This window comes from Hyalella azteca, unplaced genomic scaffold, assembly GCF_000764305.2.
Source record: "Hyalella azteca isolate HAZT.00-mixed unplaced genomic scaffold, Hazt_2.0.2 contig13716, whole genome shotgun sequence".
Taxonomy (NCBI): Eukaryota; Metazoa; Arthropoda; class Malacostraca; order Amphipoda; family Hyalellidae; genus Hyalella; species Hyalella azteca.
In genome coordinates this window covers 51,326-73,424 of record NW_025943628.1, presented here as the reverse complement: position 1 = coordinate 73,424, position 22,099 = coordinate 51,326, and the positions used below count along the sequence as shown (strand labels likewise).

The 22,099-nt window shown below is 39.0% G+C and overlaps 1 protein-coding gene across 1 annotated transcript; it reads right to left on the bottom strand.

Annotated features, from left to right (window-relative positions):
* Window positions 1–4,672: 4,672 nt before the first annotated feature.
* Window positions 4,673–22,099, bottom strand: LOC108668019 (the record flags this gene model as incomplete). The annotated part of the gene is made up of 5 exons (XM_018155144.2): window positions 21,605–22,099; window positions 19,127–19,321; window positions 15,315–15,426; window positions 13,972–14,053; window positions 4,673–4,750 (listed from the first exon to the last, which is right to left on the bottom strand). Coding segments are annotated over exons 2-5 (444 nt in total), but the record flags the coding sequence as incomplete, so codon positions are not given.

The following is a 22,099-nucleotide window of genomic DNA, read 5'->3' as shown; positions in this document are numbered from 1 at the left end:
CGGTGGCAGCCATGGCAGCTCATTATAAGAATTATGGACACCAGCAGTGGCAGCCATGGCAGCTCAGTTAGCTCATTATAAGAATTATGGACACCGACGGTGGTAGCCATGGCAGCTCATAATAAGACTTATGGACACTGCCGGTGGCAGCCATGGCATAACTTTATAATAATCATGCAATACGGACACAATCATTCAATCACCATAAACTAGAGCGTAACTCACCATAAGGAAGAGCGGGTTCATATGTTCAGCCATGGGGCGCTATATAGAACTCAAAACTAATATACAAAATAGAGTCTCTGTGTCGTGAAGCACTCAGTCTTTAATAAAGAATATCCATAGACTGGTAATAGTATTTTCAATGAATCATTCTTAATAAAGTAGAACTCAAAACTAATATACAAAATAGAGTCTCTGTGTCGTGAAGCACTCGGTCTTTAATAAGGAATATCCATGGATTGGTAATAATATTTTCAAATAATCGTTGTTAAAGAAGAATCAGCATGGATTTCCATTCGCTAAAAAAAGGTCTGATGTCTGCAGTGATTGTGACGATCTGCAAAAATAAAATTTAATTTTTGGTCGTACCTGATTTTGAGACAATACGAATGCGAAAAAGATGATAGATTTTCAGTTGTAAAAACCCACGTTTTTATAATTGAAAAAACACATATTGATGCCGATAAAACGCACAAAATTTGTTTGAATTTTAATGTGAAAATACTATATACTGCATACTAGATACCATATACTATATAATGTATACTGTATACTATATACTATATACCATATACTGTATACTAAATACTATAGGTATACTGTATACTATACTGCATACTCATTTCAACTGGACATTTCGGACTACACGATAATTCCATCTCAATAATATTGAAAACTATCTTCACTTGATAAGATTCACTGATTTCAATCATTTACTAGCTAGAAGCGATGCAAATTTTAGCTTGATAATAATGATTTAGATTTCAGTTTTATAACCTCGGAATAGATTTTATCTTAATAATAGAAATACTTTAAATTGATAATATTGATAAATATTTTAAATTGCTAATATTGACTTACATTAACTTGCTAATAAAGACACTGCATTTGACCAAATAATATTTATAGGATATTAACTTGATGAAATTGATGAGAATTATTTTAAATTGAAATATCGATCGATTTAACCATTATAAAATTGACAAGAAATCCAAAAAATAAGTATCAATACAGATTTTAACGAGGTGATATATATACGCAAATTTATACTTTACAATGTTGACAAATATTTTAACTTGATGATTTGAGCCTAATAACGTTAGCCGATTTTGCTTGCTAATGAAGATTTATTATGAACACAACCATCGGCAATTTTGAAATCCTGTTGAAAAACAAGGAATCATATTCTGGTATACTGCTGCACAAGCAGCTTAAGGCTCGCTCGAAATAATCAGTCAAAGTTACCAGTTGAACACGAGCTATTCATTGCCCTGTTGAGAACAGATTCGTACAAGATTTTTGTTCAAATATAGAAGCTTTGATTGAATTGCAGATGATAACTTAATGCGTTCACTACAGCCAAATATATGCACCGTTTAGCGCTGCTTCTGTACGAGACTTGCGGCAATTACTGCAGAAGTTTATTCGTTTATATTACTCAGTCGTTATTAAGTCCTTCGATTGACTTAACTTAATAACATGATAAAGTTGTTTTGGTTTCACAGTAGATCATCACAGATCGAGAATATAGAGATTTATCAACGTAGCATCATGAATTTGCCGCAACTGCCACAAACGTTACCAGAAAATTGTGAGACCCCAGCAAATAAGCAGCACGGTTCAACACCGGGCGAAGTTTAACTCAGGTTTACACTGACTCCAGAAATTCTTTGATGAATCTACATCACATTCAATAAATACTTTTTTTTCTATACATATTATTACACAACAGAGACGAGACACACATTATACGAGACCAGCACAGAAGTGAGACACAGTATAGGCTGAGGGCGTCAGGGTCTCGACTCATGGCCGCTGTTGGCAGCAGCGCGGTGCGGTGAGGCGGGCTAATAATAACGTGTATTATACGTACCGGCGCGGGGCTCTAGCGTCATCTCTTAACTCCAATGATGAACCGGCCTACGAACACGTGTAATTGCTGTAAATGGCCATGAGGTGATTTGCTGGTATTAACACCTCTGATACCCGGCAAAGTATCAGTAACACGTATATCAGGACCAGTATCGGTAACCCTGATACCAAGCCAAGTGTCAGCACCACGTATACCAGGCCAAGTATCAGTACCACGTATACAGGACAAGTATCAAAAGTATTTCGCCATGTCTTGCTAGTTACAATTCACCAGCACCGCAGATTTAATAACAGCGACGATGGCTGCGTGAGCTCAGTAGACTTCAGACCAGATGGGCATTACACTTTCTTATGATAATTGCGCGTTTCGAAACACCGCTACTTTAAGAATGTACTTCGTATCATCGTCAAGTTTGAGTCGCTACGTAAGATTGTTGCGATAATGTACCATATTATGTACATATATAATTAATGTACTACACGATAATCCATCCTTACTTACCAGCAAGTGCAAGTACATACTTTTAAGACTTGATTGAGTACACGTAGCGACCAAATTACATGCATAGGCCGAATTACACGTAGCAGCCGACTTTTCATCTTTGATTGTGATATTTAGCTTGAAAATACGGCACTTATTTGGCCAACGATGTAATGAACTTTTAACAATTTTCGATAGCGTGTGGCTCAATGCCAAAAATTTTAAATTGCTTGTTTAAATCGGACTAAAATGAGTACACTAGGAACATATGCGCGCGAGAGAAACACGACGCATGGGTCACGAGAGAAATTTATGCGCGTCATGCGCAAGCGCAATCCCAGCTTCTGCGCCGCGACCGCCACGTGCGTTGTAATATTCGCCGTATTTGTATATAGTCGCACGGTTAAAAATGTTATGATTACACACGTATAAACGTATATAAGATATAGTTACATTACCCACGTATACGTATAAAAGGTTAACAAGGTTATGGTTACACACGTATATACGTATACAAGGTTAACAAGGTTATGGTTACACACGTACACACGTATACAAGGTTAACAAGGTTATGGTTACACACGTATACATATAAAAAGTTAACAAGGTTATGGTTACACACGTATAAACGTATATAAGGTTATGGTTACATTGCACACGTATACGTATACAAGGTTAACAAGTTTACGGTTACACACGTATATACGTATACAAGGTTAACAAGGTTATGTTACACACGTATACATATAAAAAGTTAACAAGGTTATGTTACACACGTATACATATAAAAAGTTAACAAGGTTATGTTACACACGTATACATATAAAAGGTTAACAAGGTTATGGTTACACACGTATACATATAAAAGGTTAACAAGGTTATGGTTACACACGTATACATATAAAAGGTTACCAAGGTTATGGTTACACACGTATAAACGTATACAAGGTTTACAAGGTTATGGTTACACACGTATACATATAAAAGGTTAACAAGGGTATGGTTAGACACGTATACATATAAAAGGTTAACAAGGTTATGTTACACACGTATAGGTATACAAGGTTAATCTGCTGTTGCTCGAGATAGATGATTTTGGAGATTTAAGAAAGCATTAATAGTTTTCAAACGTAATTATATAGTGTTGTTGAAAAATGGCCGGTAAAAACTCACGTTAATCGTGTTATACATACACACAGGACTCCAGTTTTGAACTCCATGTAGAATATTTATTTTTTCATAATTTGAATAAAATTCTTGTTTTTAAGAATTCCAAAATAATGTGTGCATGTTAAATATACACCGAATTGATGGGCGATGTCGAAAAGCGCTCAAATATCCTTTATATATTTCCAACTGCCAGGCTGCAAATACCGATCAAATTGTAAAAAATATATTAATATTTTGCCATAAGCGTCCCCAATGATCGCACAATCGGTAAATAATATCTTCAAATTCATAATCAGGGGCTCGACAGTTGCCATCTCCGCGGCGGTGGCAGCTGCCAGCAAGACCGTGTGCGCGGCGGTGGCAGTGATGTGGCGGTGGCAGCTGCCAGCAAGACCGTTTGCGCGGCGGTGGCAGTGATGTGGCGGTGGCAGCTGCCAGCTTGTCAAGACAGCTCAAGCGCAGCAATAAACTATACAATAAACGATGGCAGCAACAGCGGCAGATGACAGCGACAGAATGCACCCAAATTCAACAAGCGTAACCATTGATTATTTGCATGGCCGCCTCACGATAAACCCTAGAGGCTTAGCTCGGCCTATGATGGGTTTATATAAACGTAATAAAATAGAAAAAAATATTCTGAACCCATATTCTATACCCCCTATTACTACTACAGGGTAATAGACACTATGGAGGGTTTGTATGGCTAATTTCTAAAAAAATGAATTAAATAGAAATAAACAGGAATGAATTTACATTCAATCATGAAAAACAAAATATATCGTATTAAAAAGTGATGAGATATTGAGTTCTGCGAAAAGAATGAATGTGAAATAAAGAGAAGCCCATTCAATATATCACGCATAATAACAATAATAAATATAGATAAGACTCAACATTATATAGAAATAATAAAATAAGACTCACCAAACTCTTAAGCTTCTGTTCGTCCTGTTCACTGCTGATGTCCACACCGTTCACCAGCACAGTCTCCCCTGCAGCCTCCTGTTGGCACAAACACTGTTTACTTTCGGGCAAACACCGCCACAAAAATCAGCACAAACACCGCCACAAAAATCAGCACAAATACTGCCACAAAAATCAGCACAAACACCGCCACAAAAATCACCACAAATACCGATTAAAAATTCAGCACAAACACCGCCACAAAAATCAACACAAACACCGCCATAAAAATCAGTAGAAAATCGGATTGAAATATCAGCACAAAAATCGATTCAAAAATCAGCAAAAACACTGCCACAAACGGTAATTTTGCAAGACAAATTAAATAGTGCATTAATATGGGTATTTGACAATGTGATGGGTATACGACAATGTGATGGGTATACGACAATGTGAAGGGTATACGACAACGTGATGGGTATACAACAATGTGAAGGGTATACAACAACGTGATGGGTATACAACAACGTGAAGGGTGTACAACAACGTGATGGGTATACAATGTGATGGGTATACAACAATGTGATGGGTATACGACAATGTGATGGGTATACAACAATGTGAAGGGTGTACAACAACGTGATGGGTATACAATGTGATGGGTATAAAACAATGTGATGGGTATACGACAATGTGATGGGTAAACGACAATGTGATGGGTATACAACAATGTGATGGGTATACAACAATGTGAAGGGTATACAACAACGTGATGGGTATACAACAATGTGATGGGTATACAATGTGATGGGTATAAAACAATGTGATGGGTAAACGACAATGTGGTGGGTATACAACAATGTGATGGGAAGACAAGAGTATTTTGGCGTTACTAGAATGAATGAAACGAAGATGGGAAAACACTAAAATTCGCGACGAAGAATTAAAAAAAATAATTCACACAGATTAGAATGATATAGAAACAGTGACAGATTAGAATGTTAGAAATAACAGTGATATTAGCAGTAAAACTCAATAAAACGATTATTATTAATTGGATGATAAAATTTATACGGTACCTTTTGAAAGATAAACTGATCGATAAAAGGCAAAATTAAGTTTGAATTAGAATCCGTTCTGAATTGTATGAATTATTTTTAAGTTGTACCAACTATTTGTATAATTGAATTTGTGTACAGAAGATTTTGCTGGTCACCTGAATGTTTTCAGTGATGATATTGTGTATTTTCTAGCTTTTTATTTTCTGTTGAACTACAGATCAATTGACAATTTTAGCAATCAAATTATCTTGATACCCAAAACTAATCAGTTGAATTGTTTTTATTTTGTAAAGGTTGGTAATTGGCACTTAGAGTTTTGCATCTGCAAAATATAGCACGTATTATAAATAAAACTTAGAGAGTGAGAGATTTTATTTAGATTATGTAATATTTCATTCTACTTAAAAAGTATGGTGACCAGTCATCTTTGCAATTTATTTTAATTTTCCCTACATAAGCGTTTTCTCTGACACCTCTCATAAGTCTACGGACATTGCAACCAGCAGTTAAGTTACTCGTCAGAAGCGATTCAGTCATGCTTATAAAATTATGTCTGTAAGTAAAAGTTAAGCCAATTCTTGCTATTTTAATCCCGAAAATGCTTGTACGTGATATAATTTCATATAAACTTCTTGCTTTATCGCTTCTCTATAATATATAATATCAATGACGCGCACCAGCAGTCCAGCAGCATGGATCATAATTTTATTCCATCGAGCAATATTTACCGATGATAGCTGAAAGTGTTGAAAAATAACCCGCTTACTCAATGATCTAACCCTAGGGGCACTACTTGCGGTCACAGCAATCTCAAGCAAGACAAAACGATATGCGTGATCAGTCAAAATTCAGATTAGAATAACAATAGAAACATAAAAGGACGAAGTGCTACACGGTGGGTTTTCTTTATTTAAGACTCTTTACTATACAATGAGTTACAATGGAACCAATTAAAGCACTGACAACGTTTATTGCACTTTTTACCATATTCCACGTATGATAACCTTGTTAACATTACATGTTACAGAAACCAGAACCTTATTTGCCGGCCATCATCAATAAACTCTACGACAACGGTGCGAAATTAGCGTTAACCAGCCAAGTACAACCTAGGTGGGTGACAAGTGCGTTGAATTAATTGAGTAACTAGTGGGTAGAACTTGTATGGGTGACTAGTGTGTTGAACATTTATGGGTAACTAGTTTGTTGAACTTGTATGGGTAACTAGTGTGTTGAATATGTATGGGTAACTAGTGTGTTGAACATTTATGGGTAACTAGTGTGTTGAACATTTATGGGTAACTAGTGTGTTGAACATTTATGGGTAACTAGTGTGTTGAACATTTACGGGTAACTAGTGTGTTGAACATGTATGGGTAACTAGTGTGTTGACCTTGTATGGGTAACTAGAGTGTTGAACTTGTATGGGTAACTAGTGTGTTGACCTTGTATGGGTAACTAGTGTGTTGAACTTGTATGGGTAACTAGAGAGTTGACCTTGTATGGGTAACTAGAGTAGTAACCTTGTATGGGTAACTAGTGTGTTGACCTTGTATGCGTAACAGTTGTGGAACTTGAATGTGGATAAATAGTGTGTTGAACTATCTGTATGTAAATGTTTTGAACTATGTGTAGCTAACTAATTATTTATCCCAAGAGGGGTAACCGTATGTTCCTTGGGCGGGTAACTGGTGATCGGAACTATTTAGCGAGTAACTATGAATTATACATCAGTAAACTAGCTACTCCGTAGTTTCTTTATACAGTTAAGAACTGATGCCAACTTGCCCTGAAACCGTTACCTAGAACTCAGCCAGTGAGTTAAAAAAAGTAGCAGCAAGGCAGCAGGAAATGGTTACAAGAAATATTTAGGAAAACCCAATGACAACCTCAACATCGGGAGAAAACCCCAAGTACAACGGAAATGGCTTTCAAACTAAACAAGAAGATACTTAGGCTTTTGAAACGGGCGTTCAATACACAGTTAAGAACAGTTGTTCATAAACTTCCTTGGTAATCCCGCACGTTGAGCGAATGGGGATTTTCGAAATTTCCCCCCCCCCCCCCCAGCCCCTGTCGCTGTCGACCTCGCCCATGTCGTCCCAATAAAAAATGTTGAGAATAACTTTTCTTCTAGTTTGTCGTTCCTCCCCCCCCACTTTAAATGTACACACACTCCCCACCAGTGGGGCTAGCTTTACCCTTTGGTACGAATTGAATGAGTGACGTTTAAATAAGCTAATGTATACGTACTCAGTTTTACTCAACAGGTGTTATAACTTTTAGAACTTCTATACCTCCGGTTAACGAGGCATTGACATCAATTGAAGCGTGAATTTCAAAAAATAAGTATTGAATTTGGAAGGGCAAAGTAAAAAGTAATATGCAAATTATTCAGGTATCCATCCTTGGTCAGCTGTGCGGGCTCATGATATTTAAGTTTATTTTCAGCATAAATTCGATGCACGGAACCCGCAAAAGCATGATAAGTTGAGAACCGCAACATGATTCGCGAAAATCAAACGGAATAGAAAATTTTCGAATAAGTTTTCTTTTTTCTTTCTAACGGAAATGTACCACCAATATTGCAATGATTAAACTCAGAATGTATTAGGTGGTGCAACCAAGCATGCAGTGAAGCAACCAAATGACTCTCCATTGCAATTACTGGCACCATTTAATGAGTTTAAAATAAACATATACTTTGACACCCCCAGCTAGTGCATTACCTTTTAATATGTTTCTTTAATAAGTAGTTATAGAAGACAACGTAGACTGTACCTAATATATTCTCTAGACTAGTGTCAGGGACTATTACTTACACTTATACCTATCTTTACTACTAACGCAACCTATCTTACTACCTATAACTAACCTCTCATACGACCTCCACCTATATCTACCTTGCTACCAGCATCTACTATATACCGATATAAGGATGTAGCTTGTACCATGACGGTGAAAATCACCACTCACTGTTAGACCAGCATATATTTTGAGAATCCAGACCACAGCATATTGAGAATCCAGACCACAGCATATTGAGAATCCAGACCACAGCATATTGAGAATCAAGACCACAGCATATTGAGAATCAAGACCACAGCATATATTTTGAGAATCTGAAAACTTCCAACCCGATTTTTTTCCTATTTAGTTCCTCTCCAGGACTATCATAGACTCAACCAAAAATTAAATCGAGTAATGAATATTTATTCCTTTTAGAATGATCGTACCGTACCTACAACATTTGAGCCAAAACGGTTTATCCCATTAATTTTATTACGATAAGCATTCACCACAATATCCAAGACACAAAGGTTTCTCCCTTTTGTTTAAATTGCAATAGCGCTCAGCACAAGGTTCAAGCCATAAGGATTCCTGCCATTAGTTTTATTTCTAATAACGCTCACAACAAGATTTAAGTCGTACAAATTTATAAATTTTATCTCAAATAGCGCTTACTAGAAGATTTTAGCCCTAAGGATGCCTGCCATTAGTATTATTTATAGAAGGGGTGAGCAGAAATAGTCTCGAGCGACAAGGCCATAGCAGCGCGACATGACTCACAGCTAAACGGGTATACGGACCAAGACTAGTGTGACAAGTGACGCTCGCCAGGCGTAATGACGCCCGCTGACATCACGGCCTGACTTAGTCACAACTCAAACATTCGTCGTTGATTATTTCATTGGTTATCATATAGGTTTTGTCGGCGAGTGTCGGGGTCGCAAGACGATGGTTTAAAACGGTGATAATTTCTATCTCCATAAGAAAATATCGAAAGGTAGCAGTATATAGTCTATAAATTATACCCAATTGTTTAATTTAAAATACATAAGTGAACAATTCAACGGCAGCAAATACTAGGAAGCTTTTTCATACATAAAATATCAAGATTTATCAAGTCTTACGTAACATGTCAACAAAATCGAAACAAATTCTGAAGAAAGAAGCAAATTGGCAGCAGGGCAGAGAGAAAAATTTAGTGCCGAATGATGCCAGAGCGAGCACTTGAAATAAGAGCTCGGCCTTCACGCCCACTCTAACTGACATCCAACTTGCAGCTATTCGTCCTAAACGAAGACGCGCGCGGGCAAAAATGTCGTTGGGGAGCGACAAGCTTCTGTAATAAATTGTGCAATATTATCGGTAATTTTATATCGTAGCCTCAGAATTTCGCAAGCCTCTACGTAAAATTCGACAATTCCTGACGCACCCAATTAACTTTTAGCTTCAAGATTCAATGTAAACGAGTCCGAAAAGACCTTACTTGAACACTGCCCGAGCAAATTTCCGGGCAGACTCGCGTAATGTACGAAGGGAACATACCGGTGACTGGTCCGCTTGCAATGGTTGCTATATTCAAATTTTATTGGCTATTGGACATAAGCACACCGCAATACCACAAAAAACCTAGGGAATGGGAAAGCCCAGGTAGAAAATTTGTAAATTTTCATATTCACTGCACTCGATTCATCAACTCCAGATTTCGACTTAAGATTTGACCGTTGAAGAGACCAGAGCGTCCGTCCGCTTCCGGAGCGGCAGCGCAGTTCTTCAGTTCCCGGGCATAGGGACAGCGCTGCAAATTGTTCTTTATTTTCAAGCGCATCAGTTAGCGCGTGAATGGAAGAAGCGCGTTGGATGAAGACCGGCGTGTAGGTGAGAAGAGCGTGTAGGTGAATGTTGAGGTAGCTAGCGTGTAGGTGAGGCAGGCGGTAGGGCGGCAAGCGTGTAGGTGAGGCGGGCGGTAGAGCGGCAAGCGTGTAGGTGAGGCAGGCGGTAGAGCGGCAAGCGTGTAGGTGAGGCAGGCGGTAGAGCGGCAAGCGTGTAGGTGAGGCAGGCGGTAGAGCGGCAAGCGTGTAGGTGAGGCAGGCTGTAGGGCGGCACGGCAGCGCCAGACAAGACAGTGCCAAAGTTTGCGAAGGCACTCAACAGGTGGCACAGCTGCTGGTGGCACTGCCACTGAGTGCATCAGGCGTCGCTAATATTAGAGTTCAGCCGCCCCACCTGCCGCTGCTTCTGTGCAATGCAAGACAACATCTTCTACCCAAAAAGAGCGCATCTATTCCTTACACTAATTTCAAACCCAGGTTCAATGAGTTTTTTGATCAAATAAAACCCGGAACAATCGTAAAAGCCTCTTTATCCTGTAATTTAAACGATTTTTAAGTAGATGCTACGTTTTCCCTGCGCAAAACCTCTTTTGTACAACACAGAGCAGATAATTTATTCCGTACACAATTGTTCTATACTTTTCCCAAAGCCCTAGTGTTTGTTTTATGCATCATGGTATCCCGCAAGGTATGTACTCTCTCACTGTAGTAATTAATAATTAATTAGCAATATAATCGATGATGAAGCACACAAAGAAAGTCAACATTCAGTGAAATTTTGCGCTGCATGGTTTTCAATTGTCCGGTCTATACGCAAATTTATTTCTCAGGTCGAACAGAAGAGGTTCTCCGCAAGAGTCAGTTTTGGGCTGTACAACCATAGTCTAACTTTGACTGTTGCTGATGTCACTGCATGTTTCCATTAATTTTCATAAGCCGATATGCATTTTTTGTCATGACAATCCTTTAGATTGATACGTCAAGGTCAGGAAATCGAAAACTCCGCAGGCGCATGCACAAGATGTAATTGAAAAATTGAAATGAAAAAGATTATTTGCGCGTTTCTTTCCACTCTACAACGAAATATTTGGAAGAGCAAATTTCATGATAATTTGGTGTGAGTTAGACAGTAACTGTATGACTAAATATGACTATAACACAATTAATGAATGGATAAACCAATTAATAACAAATTTAAAAGCAAAGAAAACACTAAAATCTTCATGAAAACGTTCCTTGCTCGGATGCGGTCTAACATGGTGCACGAATACAGTTGTGCGCGATGCGCATCAGCCTACGTCGGAATGACGCTGCGCAATTTCAACATCTGGGTTTCTGAACACCGCGGCAGTAGCTTACGTTCTAATACGCCACTTTAGAAGCCCTCTCACTCTGCTAAGCGTCTTCACGATAAACAGTTCGACGTGACTGTGTCAGAGAGCGATTTCTAGATTCTCGGTGCCACCTCTGCTGATTCGGAGCTATGGATTTTAGAATCGCTGCATACTTTTAAATTGAAACCATGTCTCAAGAACGTGTTCAGTTCCTATTCCTTCGAAATTATAAATAGTTAGCGTGTTCCTTTCTGTTCTCGTCACCTAGAATTTATGCTTTTTCGTGTATATTTGTATTTTTATTGTTGATTGTACTTGCATTCTTAAAGTTTTTTTTAACTGATGGAGCAGATCTTCAAAAAGTTTTCATGAAGATATGATGAATTTATTAGGCGTTTTTATTGCTGTAAAATTCTTTGTTAGCTTGCGATTTAAGCAGACTAATGACTATAAATACAATTAATAAATTAATGGATAATATAATTAATGAAGAGATAAGAGATGAGGTAAGCGACGTACCCTGAGCAATGCAGCAGCGCAGCCACGCTGGCACGAGGACGGCAGTGAAGTCTACAACCCCACCCCCACGTGACATCAACTCCCCACCCCCACGTGACGTTTACGACGCAATCCACTACGCAATATTTTCAATACGACGCAATCCACTTCACAATATTTTCAATACGACGCAATCCACTACGCAATATTTTCAATATGACGCAATACACTACGCAATTTTTCAGTACAACGCAATCCAAGACGTAATATTTTCAGGATGATCGTGACGCACAACGCAACTTTTTCAGTACGACGCAATCCAGTACGCAATAATTTCTGCACGACGTAATACACTAAACAATATTTTCTACACAACGCTATCCAACTCGCAATACTTTCGGTTTAACGCACTCAGTTACGCCTTATTTTCGGTTAAACGCAATCCACGACGCATTACGCAATCCACGACGTAGTGCGCAATCCGGTGCCCATTATTTCCGATACTACGCAATCCGATCGTTATAGATGTAACACGTAGCACCGTTCCGTGCTAGGCACCATATCACACTTGTTCTACTACCGGCACAACTATTCCGGCACTAGTTCACCTAATCAATGCGAAAAAGCGCTTATGACTATCATTAGAGGAGACGATCATTTGCCTAATGACGATCATTAGCCTACATTGCCGAGCAACACAACAAACGACGTTCATCGGCCGCAAGGTAGGCAGAGAACCTGACGTGTCATAGCAGCTCACCGGGGGCTATTTAACTCGTCTGCAGCAAGTTTCTCTAGTCTCGCACGCTGATATTAATTCATACAATCTGTGTTCGCAAAATCCTGATTATAACCGGCAAAGATCAGTATATCGTGAAAAAATTCTCGAATAGATTATTTACGCAAAATCAAATTTTTAAATTTAAAGCCACATTGGGGGTCAGGCGAATAAAACGCGCACGTTTAATTCCGAGCGTGCCACACCACGACAAAGATGCGCACAAAATCCGACAGCGAGCAGCCTCTCACCACGACGTTAGAACGGACACTGCAGGGACGAGCTCAAGGCAACCGCGTCGCGCAAGAATTTCGCCTTACAAGAGCACGCCGAACGTCGGCCAAACGCGAACATGCAGCGCTCTGCAGTCTTAGCTTTACGACATGTTAGCTTAATACGGTATTTCCTGCACGAAGTTCAACATTCATGGGTTATGTCTAAGGGCTGGAAAAACCATATCAAATCCAATTAAAATTCACCTCTTACTATTATTTGAATGCACCATTTTCCCCAAGAGTACATTTCTTACTCAAAAGTTGAGAATTATCAAACTGGCTAATAGTAAAGAGATGAAGCAAAAAAGCTTGCTATAAACATAATAATCTGTCTTATTTATGCACAGTATTAAACTATAACGATAGATGTTGAACGAATAGGCTCCATGGCGTAAATAATCACTTTTGGAAAAATAGCATTCAAGGCTGCATTGCGGAGGCGATTGTCCGTGGAGTTTTGACAGGCATCCAGTAAGAGAGAACCAATGAAGTTAGTAACTACGAAGAAAGTAAAATTAACCGTAAACGTACGATGTGCGCAACATACTGACAGTCTAAATTCACCCATAACATGGGAAAATGTACACAAACTACAAGTACGAATATAATAAAAGATTTTAGAAATTAGGGATATAAAATGAAGAAAATGTTAAACGAATTTTGATTCCTACTTAGGAATCAAAAATATATTGATAGTTTGATATGGAACAGTAACTACATTAATTATTAAATGAAAAAAATGTAAATCGACTGACCTTGACGGGGGCGTTCTTGGGGGAACGTCGCGCGTTACTGGACGACGACGAGAGTTTGGTCGTTACCGTCTGGCTCGTCCTGCTGTAAATAGCATCACAGGTTTGAGTTAGCATCGTCACCACCCTACCATGATTTACAAACTTCATTGCTACAGGAAAATATAATGTAATATATAGAGATATACGTTTACTACAGAAGAGTTTGAATGAACAAACATCACCAGATGTTTGTTCTACATCCCCATCCCCATCATCCCCTACAACATCCTTATCTTTTCAGTAACCGGACTACAATATTTTTATGGCTTTGTGAAGTGACTACTCCCTTTTTACGTTCATAAATCCATGGTTGTCATCATGTCGGACTCTCATGCATCCATAATATTTTATTCAGATCAATTAATGATGAAAAAAATGTGACTAACGTTTGGCTTTCTTCGCGGTCATGCACTAACATCAACAAATGATGCTGCATCATTCTACAAACATTTAATGATTTGCATGATATAATAATTAGATTACACTATAATGACTATATACATGCATCTCTATGCAGCAAGTCGACAGGCAAAACTATGAATTCAACTACTCAATTACAACATGGATACCGAAATTGTTCTCTGCATTCATTTTCCATGTTCGAAAAACAATGTAACTTTTTTAGCAAAGATTGATGAACTAACAGCGGTAACTGATGCTCTCTTTTCATGGTCTTCTCGATTTCTAGACGACTAGCGTTTTTATGGATGCCCTCAGTCATGTATGATTATGTTTCTACGCCATTCAAATGGCACTGAATGATATATCCAGCTCATCAGTACATGGCATCATTGCATAATTAGAAAATTTTCAAGAGGTAACTTCTCTAAAAATATAACCTGCAAAAGCCCTAGAGCGTTAGATATCTTTCCAACTACATTAGAACAACACAAAAGCTATAAATTAACAACATCCCCATCCTTCCAAAAACCAATCAACAATATTGATCGGTTTTTGAAGTGAATCCTCCCCTTTCACGTTCATAAATCCTTTTAACCCATCGTTCCAGCAATTACTTTGTATTATTTTCCAAAAATATTCCCCCCATTCTAGCGCATTTCCTCATTTACAGAAAAAATGCCCTATTGTGCTCGTCATGTCCGTCCGTCTGTCTGTCCGTGACTTCACGTTTTGAGAAAATGCGCTATCTGACACTCACTGCAATGAGTACTGAGTTATATTTTTCAAGTTTATTTAATATTGAAGTGCCGACACTCTCAAAAAATGCGCTCTCTGTCACTCACTGCAATGAGTACTGAGTTATACTCTTTAAGTTTATTTATTATTGAAATGCCGACACTCACGCTTCACCAGGACCGTTAGCCATCATGGACTCGACGCCGGTGAGCAGCACCTGCGCCCCCAGGAAGCGGTTCAGCAGACAGCGCGCCTGGTCGTCCGAGCTGCTGCCGTCTGCTGGACAAAAGTGTCGTTCATAAGTGATAAGCATGATAAGCTGTACCAATCATTAGAATTATCATTATCATCATTACACTTGTAATTATTTGATTATTAATTTATATCAGCATGTTTATCACTTATGAACGTTTCGTTGATAAGTGATAAGCATGATAAGCTGAACCAATCATTAGAATTATCATTATCGTCAATATACTAGTAATTATTTGATTATTATTTTAATGTTAATTCCAAGTGCCAAGTTCAACAGAAATCGGCGCGTGCTGGACGAACAAAAAAGTTTCGTTGATAAGTGATAAGCAAGAGAAGCCGCACCAATCATTTGAATTATCATTATCATATAAATAATAATTATCATTTAGTGATTGTATTGATTTTAGAGAAAGGCTGCGCGAATGGTCATCCGAACTGCTGGCGGCTGATCTGCAATTGTGTGTTAATAACAGTAACAGATATAATTTGAATATTTTAATAGCATATGAGTATGACCACGAAAAATTGATACGTTCACCCATCGCGGAGATACCTTAAAAAACAGAATCCTCCAAATAAATAAATAAATTGCCTTGAATGTACTAAATTGCCTTAAATATACTATAAACATAACCTTAGTCTATCACGGATGAACACATGCTATCATAGAGGCGTCAATACTGAGGCAAGGAGCAAATTTTGTAAAAATTTCTTTCGCGTAAATGAGGAGAAATGAGAATTTTTAAGCATAAACATCTCTTGAGACTCACTGGTTTATATCGAAAACGCGTTAGCTTCTAGCTTCTACGTGTCGTGTAGATAAATGGAAGACAGAACTAAAGTGTGACTTGGGCAACCTTTGGCAAAGCAATAAAAATTGATAACAAGTGAAAATAAAGAGAACACTAGCGCTCAGTGGACAATATGGTAAGATACGATCAGTGGACACGACCGGAAGATGCGATTGGAAGATACGATCAGTGGACACGATCGTAGGATACGATTGGGAGATACGATCAGTGGACACGATCGTAAGATACGATTGGGAGATAAGATCTGTGGACACGATCGTAGGATACGATTGGGAGATAAGATCTGTGGACACGATCGTAGGATACGATCTGTGGACACGATCGTAGGATACGATTGGAAGATAAGATCAGTGGACACGCTCAAAGGACGTGACCACAGGACACGGTACGAGTTTACACGGTCAGAGGCTGCGAGCAAATGCAGACGGCGGACCACCTATACCCTGCCTCAGCATTGCCATGACTCTCTAGATCTAGAAGCTCGCCTTGGGCCACAACTTTACTTCGAATTCAATGTACCGCCATTGCAAAAGGTTAAGCCCATGTGAAGAGAGAGATAACTAATATCTAAGTTAATTTGAAACAACTCCTTCGAACGAACAATGAAACATTTTTTCGTGAAAATGCTTCCGAGCTCCTTCTGGAAGACTCAATAAGTCACCCGATGAAGTCTTCAAGACAAGTCCGATGAAGTCTTTCAATTTTATCACATCTTGAAATTCACTGAAACATTTCTGCTAGTTTTACCGTGCAAGAAGCTGAAGAAAAAGGAATATCCTTGCCATTGATAACTCAGAAACGTCTAATTTTCTCTCCAATTACAACGGAGTGAAATTCAAACTCCACTCGCTGAGTCAGTAACGATTCCATTTGATTTACAAGGCGCGAAGGAAATTGCGATCAAACTAACGTATAAATTTTAATAGCGTTGCCCAATTTGAAGCATCCAATTTTTCTTACAGCTTTTAGGACTTGTCAAAGCCATACACCCGGAGAAATGAGTGGACCATTGTCAAATAAATACGCTGTAATTTTCTCATAGCTCAAGCAGAGATAAGAGGAAGCCTCGCTACGCCTGGTCAAAGTTGGAAAGGATGACATAAACACGGGTAAATTTATGGAAAAAACTTCATAGATTTTCGGACAACGGCGCCATAATTTCTGTGAGAGTAAAGGTGTCGCTAGTTTACAGCAGTGCCACCCTCATCTCACACAGCCACGCACCACACACGTATACAAAGATCTGAATGATCCCTCAATTAACAGTCACACGAGTGTGGCACATCACGTAGGTATAGCATTCAGAGTAAGAGAAGAATTATTCATGAGCATATGCATGAATCAGGCTATGAGTAAGAGAGAAGCCTAATAAAACCATCATCAACAGCATGAACATGTGAGTAAACTCAGGTAGGAACAGCATTGCGACAAACGAACCAGTTTGCCTCCTGAGTGAGCGCTGCTCAAGATAACAAGAGACAACAACGGCGGAGAGACCAGCGCCTGTGTACCCGAAGTCTGTTGATAACACGAGACTCGAACGCAGGTCATTGTTGACATCTGCAGCACCTGTTGACACCTGCAGCACCTGTTGACACCTGCAGCACCTGTTGACACCTGCAGCACCTGTTGACACCTGCAGCACCTGTTGACACCTGCTGCACCTGTTGACACCTGCAGCACCTGTTGACACCTGCAGCACCTGTTGACACCTGCAGCACCTGTTGACACCTGCAGCACCTATCGACACTTCTAACACAAGTGAACAAGTATCACCCTTTTCCTAACAGAGTTACAGCGACTAACTGTTCAGCAGTGCAGCAGGCGTCGCATTGCTCTGCTCTTGGGGTGAACGCCGGAGGCCATCTTTGCCCAACATCATACTTTCGTTTATATTCTTCTCCAAGAGTAAGGACGCTAGAGGGCATAGCAGCCTATAAAGTTAATTGCTCAAAGTCAGCGCCGTACGTTTACACTTTTTACAGCCACCGGCTAACCATGCCCAAGTTAAGCATGGTCATACTGCATCTGGCCAAACTTACACCGGCCTAACCTAGACACGTTGCAACATGGATGGACACGTCTTCACCCAAAACAAACATGAGCGGACCTAACCTAACTTAAATGGCTGCAGAAATTTAGAGAGGAGGAGCAAGTGAGCAAGCAGAGCCATTCGTTGGCTGCAAGAAAGTTGTGAGTCGGAGGAGCGTGAATAGGTTGAGCCAGAAGAAGTTAGGCCGAATGCTGAACTGCCCGCGGACTACACTTCCAGCGCAGTCATAGGTTTCTACCCCGGTGGTGAGTGAATTTTTTGCACTGATACTCCTAAACTAAATGACCGATCGTTCTGAAAACTCGTAAACATATGTAAATCAGTAAAAGAAAAACATTTTGCTCCTATGATTTTTTCAAGAAATTGAAAAAAGTGAAATTCATAGAACACGGCAAAAAAAGAGAGGTCCTTTATTAATCTATCTCCTCTTTCAATTTTCGTGCTACAACATCGAGAGGCATATCAATCGATTCGTAAAAATAATATCTACCGACTCTTGAAGCCCTTTTCTCGATTTTTAATACGAATTTTTCCATTTTCCCACATTTCCCCGAAATGTTCATTTTATAGAAAATCAAAACGGCCTCACGGAAGAACTATGCCAGTTTTTTGGCATGGGGTTTGTTGCTTTTGATCTGTAATAGTTCTCCATACAAAAAGAGATGAAAAAAAAACAGAAAACTTAATTTCTTCCATTTTGAGGGTGGACTCTCTCATTAAAAGTTTAATTTGTGGCCAACGGCTGCGCGCCCTTTTCCTCGCAGTTTCATTAGTTGTTAAACTCCTATCATTGTTAAGTTTATTCTGAATTTCTACTCTAAGAGAAAGTCAGTTTCGCGAATTATTCATAATAAGATACCTGTGGGTGTAGCCGCCATTCTTCCCATGACGTCACCGAAGCCAGAGACTTTGGAACGGTCATGCAAGAAACTGCGCGAGTTGTCCACAATTTGCACCCCCACGCGCATGTCGTCGTCATTGCCTCCTGAGACTTCATAGGAAGAGGATGTGCGCAGCGAGTGTGAGTTCATTACGCGTTGCGGTGAGCCGTAACCTGAAGTATTATCTCGTTATACTTCGTCTATTTCATGTACTAAATATGGAACATCATGAACGTTATTAAGAAATCCACACGTCATTAGCATGGTTGGGAACATGGTTAGTTAATTGACATGAAACGCATAAATATATCAAGATTTAATACACAATTTTTTTCGTACTACTGTACTAGATTCATTAACCACTTGATTAGTAATAACTTATTATGGATAATCACTCAGAATTAAACTAGCCTATTTCTTCTTCCTGTTAACATTTGTCATTCCTGAACATTTACACTGCACTGTAGCGCAGATATTCAAGTAAAGGCACAGTGAATTAGTTGGCTGTTTGAATTTTATTGTGGGCCGCATTGACTCGGGAAGTGCTGTGCGGCAACTGTTGCAAATAGTTGCCAGATCATCTCGCTTCAGGTAGAAATAACTTAAGTGATATAATAAATATTTCAGATAGTCCATGAAATCAAATAGTTCAAGAGACCTCTGTATTATTCGATGCAGTATGTAAATTTGTCAATTCTCCCTGGAAATCAGTACAGAAGATAATATTAGGTAGCATACGGCACGAGGATAATATAGTTTTGATTTTCTATGAAACTTTTGCAAAAAATAACGTAGTTCAGCATGAGCTTTTATAAATAGCAAATTGCTTTTCACATGAAATCGTTTTACAAGTAACTGAATGAACTGTTATACAAGGAAATAAATCCTGAAAACTATTTTTTGAAAGAAGTATCACCTGAGAAATCATAGGCATCAATTTATTCTAGTACTTAAGAATATACGAAAATGTAGATGATTCTTCGTTCTAGTGCAAGAATTAGGATGGTTACCGAGCAAAAATAATTCACACATTCCCCAAAGATTTAAACCGTTTTTGAACAAGTATGACATTGTTATCTGTAAGTTAGTTTAACTTGAATTAAATCATATACAAGGGGCATTAATTTCAGTGCTTAGCATGTTACCGCAGTAAAAAAATATACGATTAGATTATTAATAGCTGGTTTAAACAAACATCAAAGCGTGCAACAAAACTGGTTGAGATCATAAGTACATGAAGGAAGATACTTGAATTAAGACATGCTTACGAATCGTAAAACACTTGAATTACAAATCCGTCGACTATGGCAAGCGAGTTCTGGCGATGACAGGTGGTGGGCGTTAAAGTGCTTGTACACGGGGACAGTACTGGCGGCAAGTAGACCAGAAAAATGCCAAATGTCTGCCGCTTGGTGTCTATCCCGCAAGGAAGCTTAGACACGAGTTTAAGGTGTCGCCGTGACGGTATCTAGTCGTTACCGGCACGGCGACACCTTAAACTTGTCTCGTGTCATATATGCTTCCTTGCGGGATAGACACCAAGCGGCAGACATTTGGCATTTTTCTGATCTACTTACCGCCAGTACTGTCCCCGTGTACAAGCAAAATTACTTTACTTGTTTATGCCTGACCGAAATTGTGCGAGTGCCGCCGTACGGTATCTACAACTAACTTCAAAATTACACTCATTTATAAACATGATCTGCAGTTAATGAACGCAAAAATATTTCATGAATAAGTGAAATAAATCTGCATCTCGGGAAACGAACTTCTATTCAGAGTAATTTATTCTTTACTTTGTGCACAACTTAGTCAGCAGCCATGTAAGTTCTCGAAGGAGGACAAGCGTATAAGCTAGTCCAGACTACTAACATGAAGAATATTCACAATGGTATAGTTTTGAGCTTAATTAACGTATTGTAGCATATTAAGCACTGCACTACTACTTCGCTGGACGCATGCAGATTTCAGTTAAAAAATTCATTAACTGGTTACATTAAACAGTGCGTGGACTTTGAATTAGTGCACTCGTAATATAAACCATTAACATAACCCACTAGAAAAGTTATCTCAGAATTAAAATCCCAATGACTAGTGAGTGAATGCAGGAAACAAAGGATTCGATTAATTACTTCTACGGTCAGTAGAATCTCCAAAATCAGCAGGACACTTACCACGCGCTTCGATGTCGAACCGTGCGCTTCGAAGATAAACCAAACAAATTTAAACCCGATTATAGCTACTGATTGAATATGCTTTGTCAGTCAGGCAGGTGAGTCGTCAACGCGTCACAGCAATGCACATCAGCACGTGCACATCAGCAATGTGCAGTTATGTTTAGCAACGGCTTTTCGTTGGGTTGGGTGAAAGCGCAGGATGCTGTGAGTTAGGTTTGGGTAAGGATGGTAATCCAAAAGCAAGGTCGTAGACAACAAGCAGCAATTCAGAGTACTCACTCCTTTCTCTAGAGCAGAGTGTGGGCCCACAACAAACTGTTTGATCGATGGAAGACTTTGTGAAGAACTAGTCAGAGATGTGGAGAACCTAGGGGTGCCGCACTTGCGTAGTCACGTCACGTCACGTCACAGCATCAAATGTCTCGAACGTCGGGTAAGATTGTACCGTACTAATGCTTATTAATTCTGTGTAGTTCAACCCCACATAGCAATAAAGTTTATTGTAATAACTAAATAAGGTTATAAAAAATGCGCCACTGGACAATTTTCCTTGAAAGTGATCGAATTCGTTTTCATCTTACGTCAAAATTTGAAAGCTTTTGGAAGATAAAATGGATTTCCATTTGTTTCGTCTTGCAATCAATCCCGTTTATTTCAAGTTACTAGATATGAAAATTGAAATATACTGAATAAATATACAGCATCATATTGTTCTGTTGACATGCACTATAAGTTAACTACGACCGAGATGGGAGAACGACTAAAACTAATAAA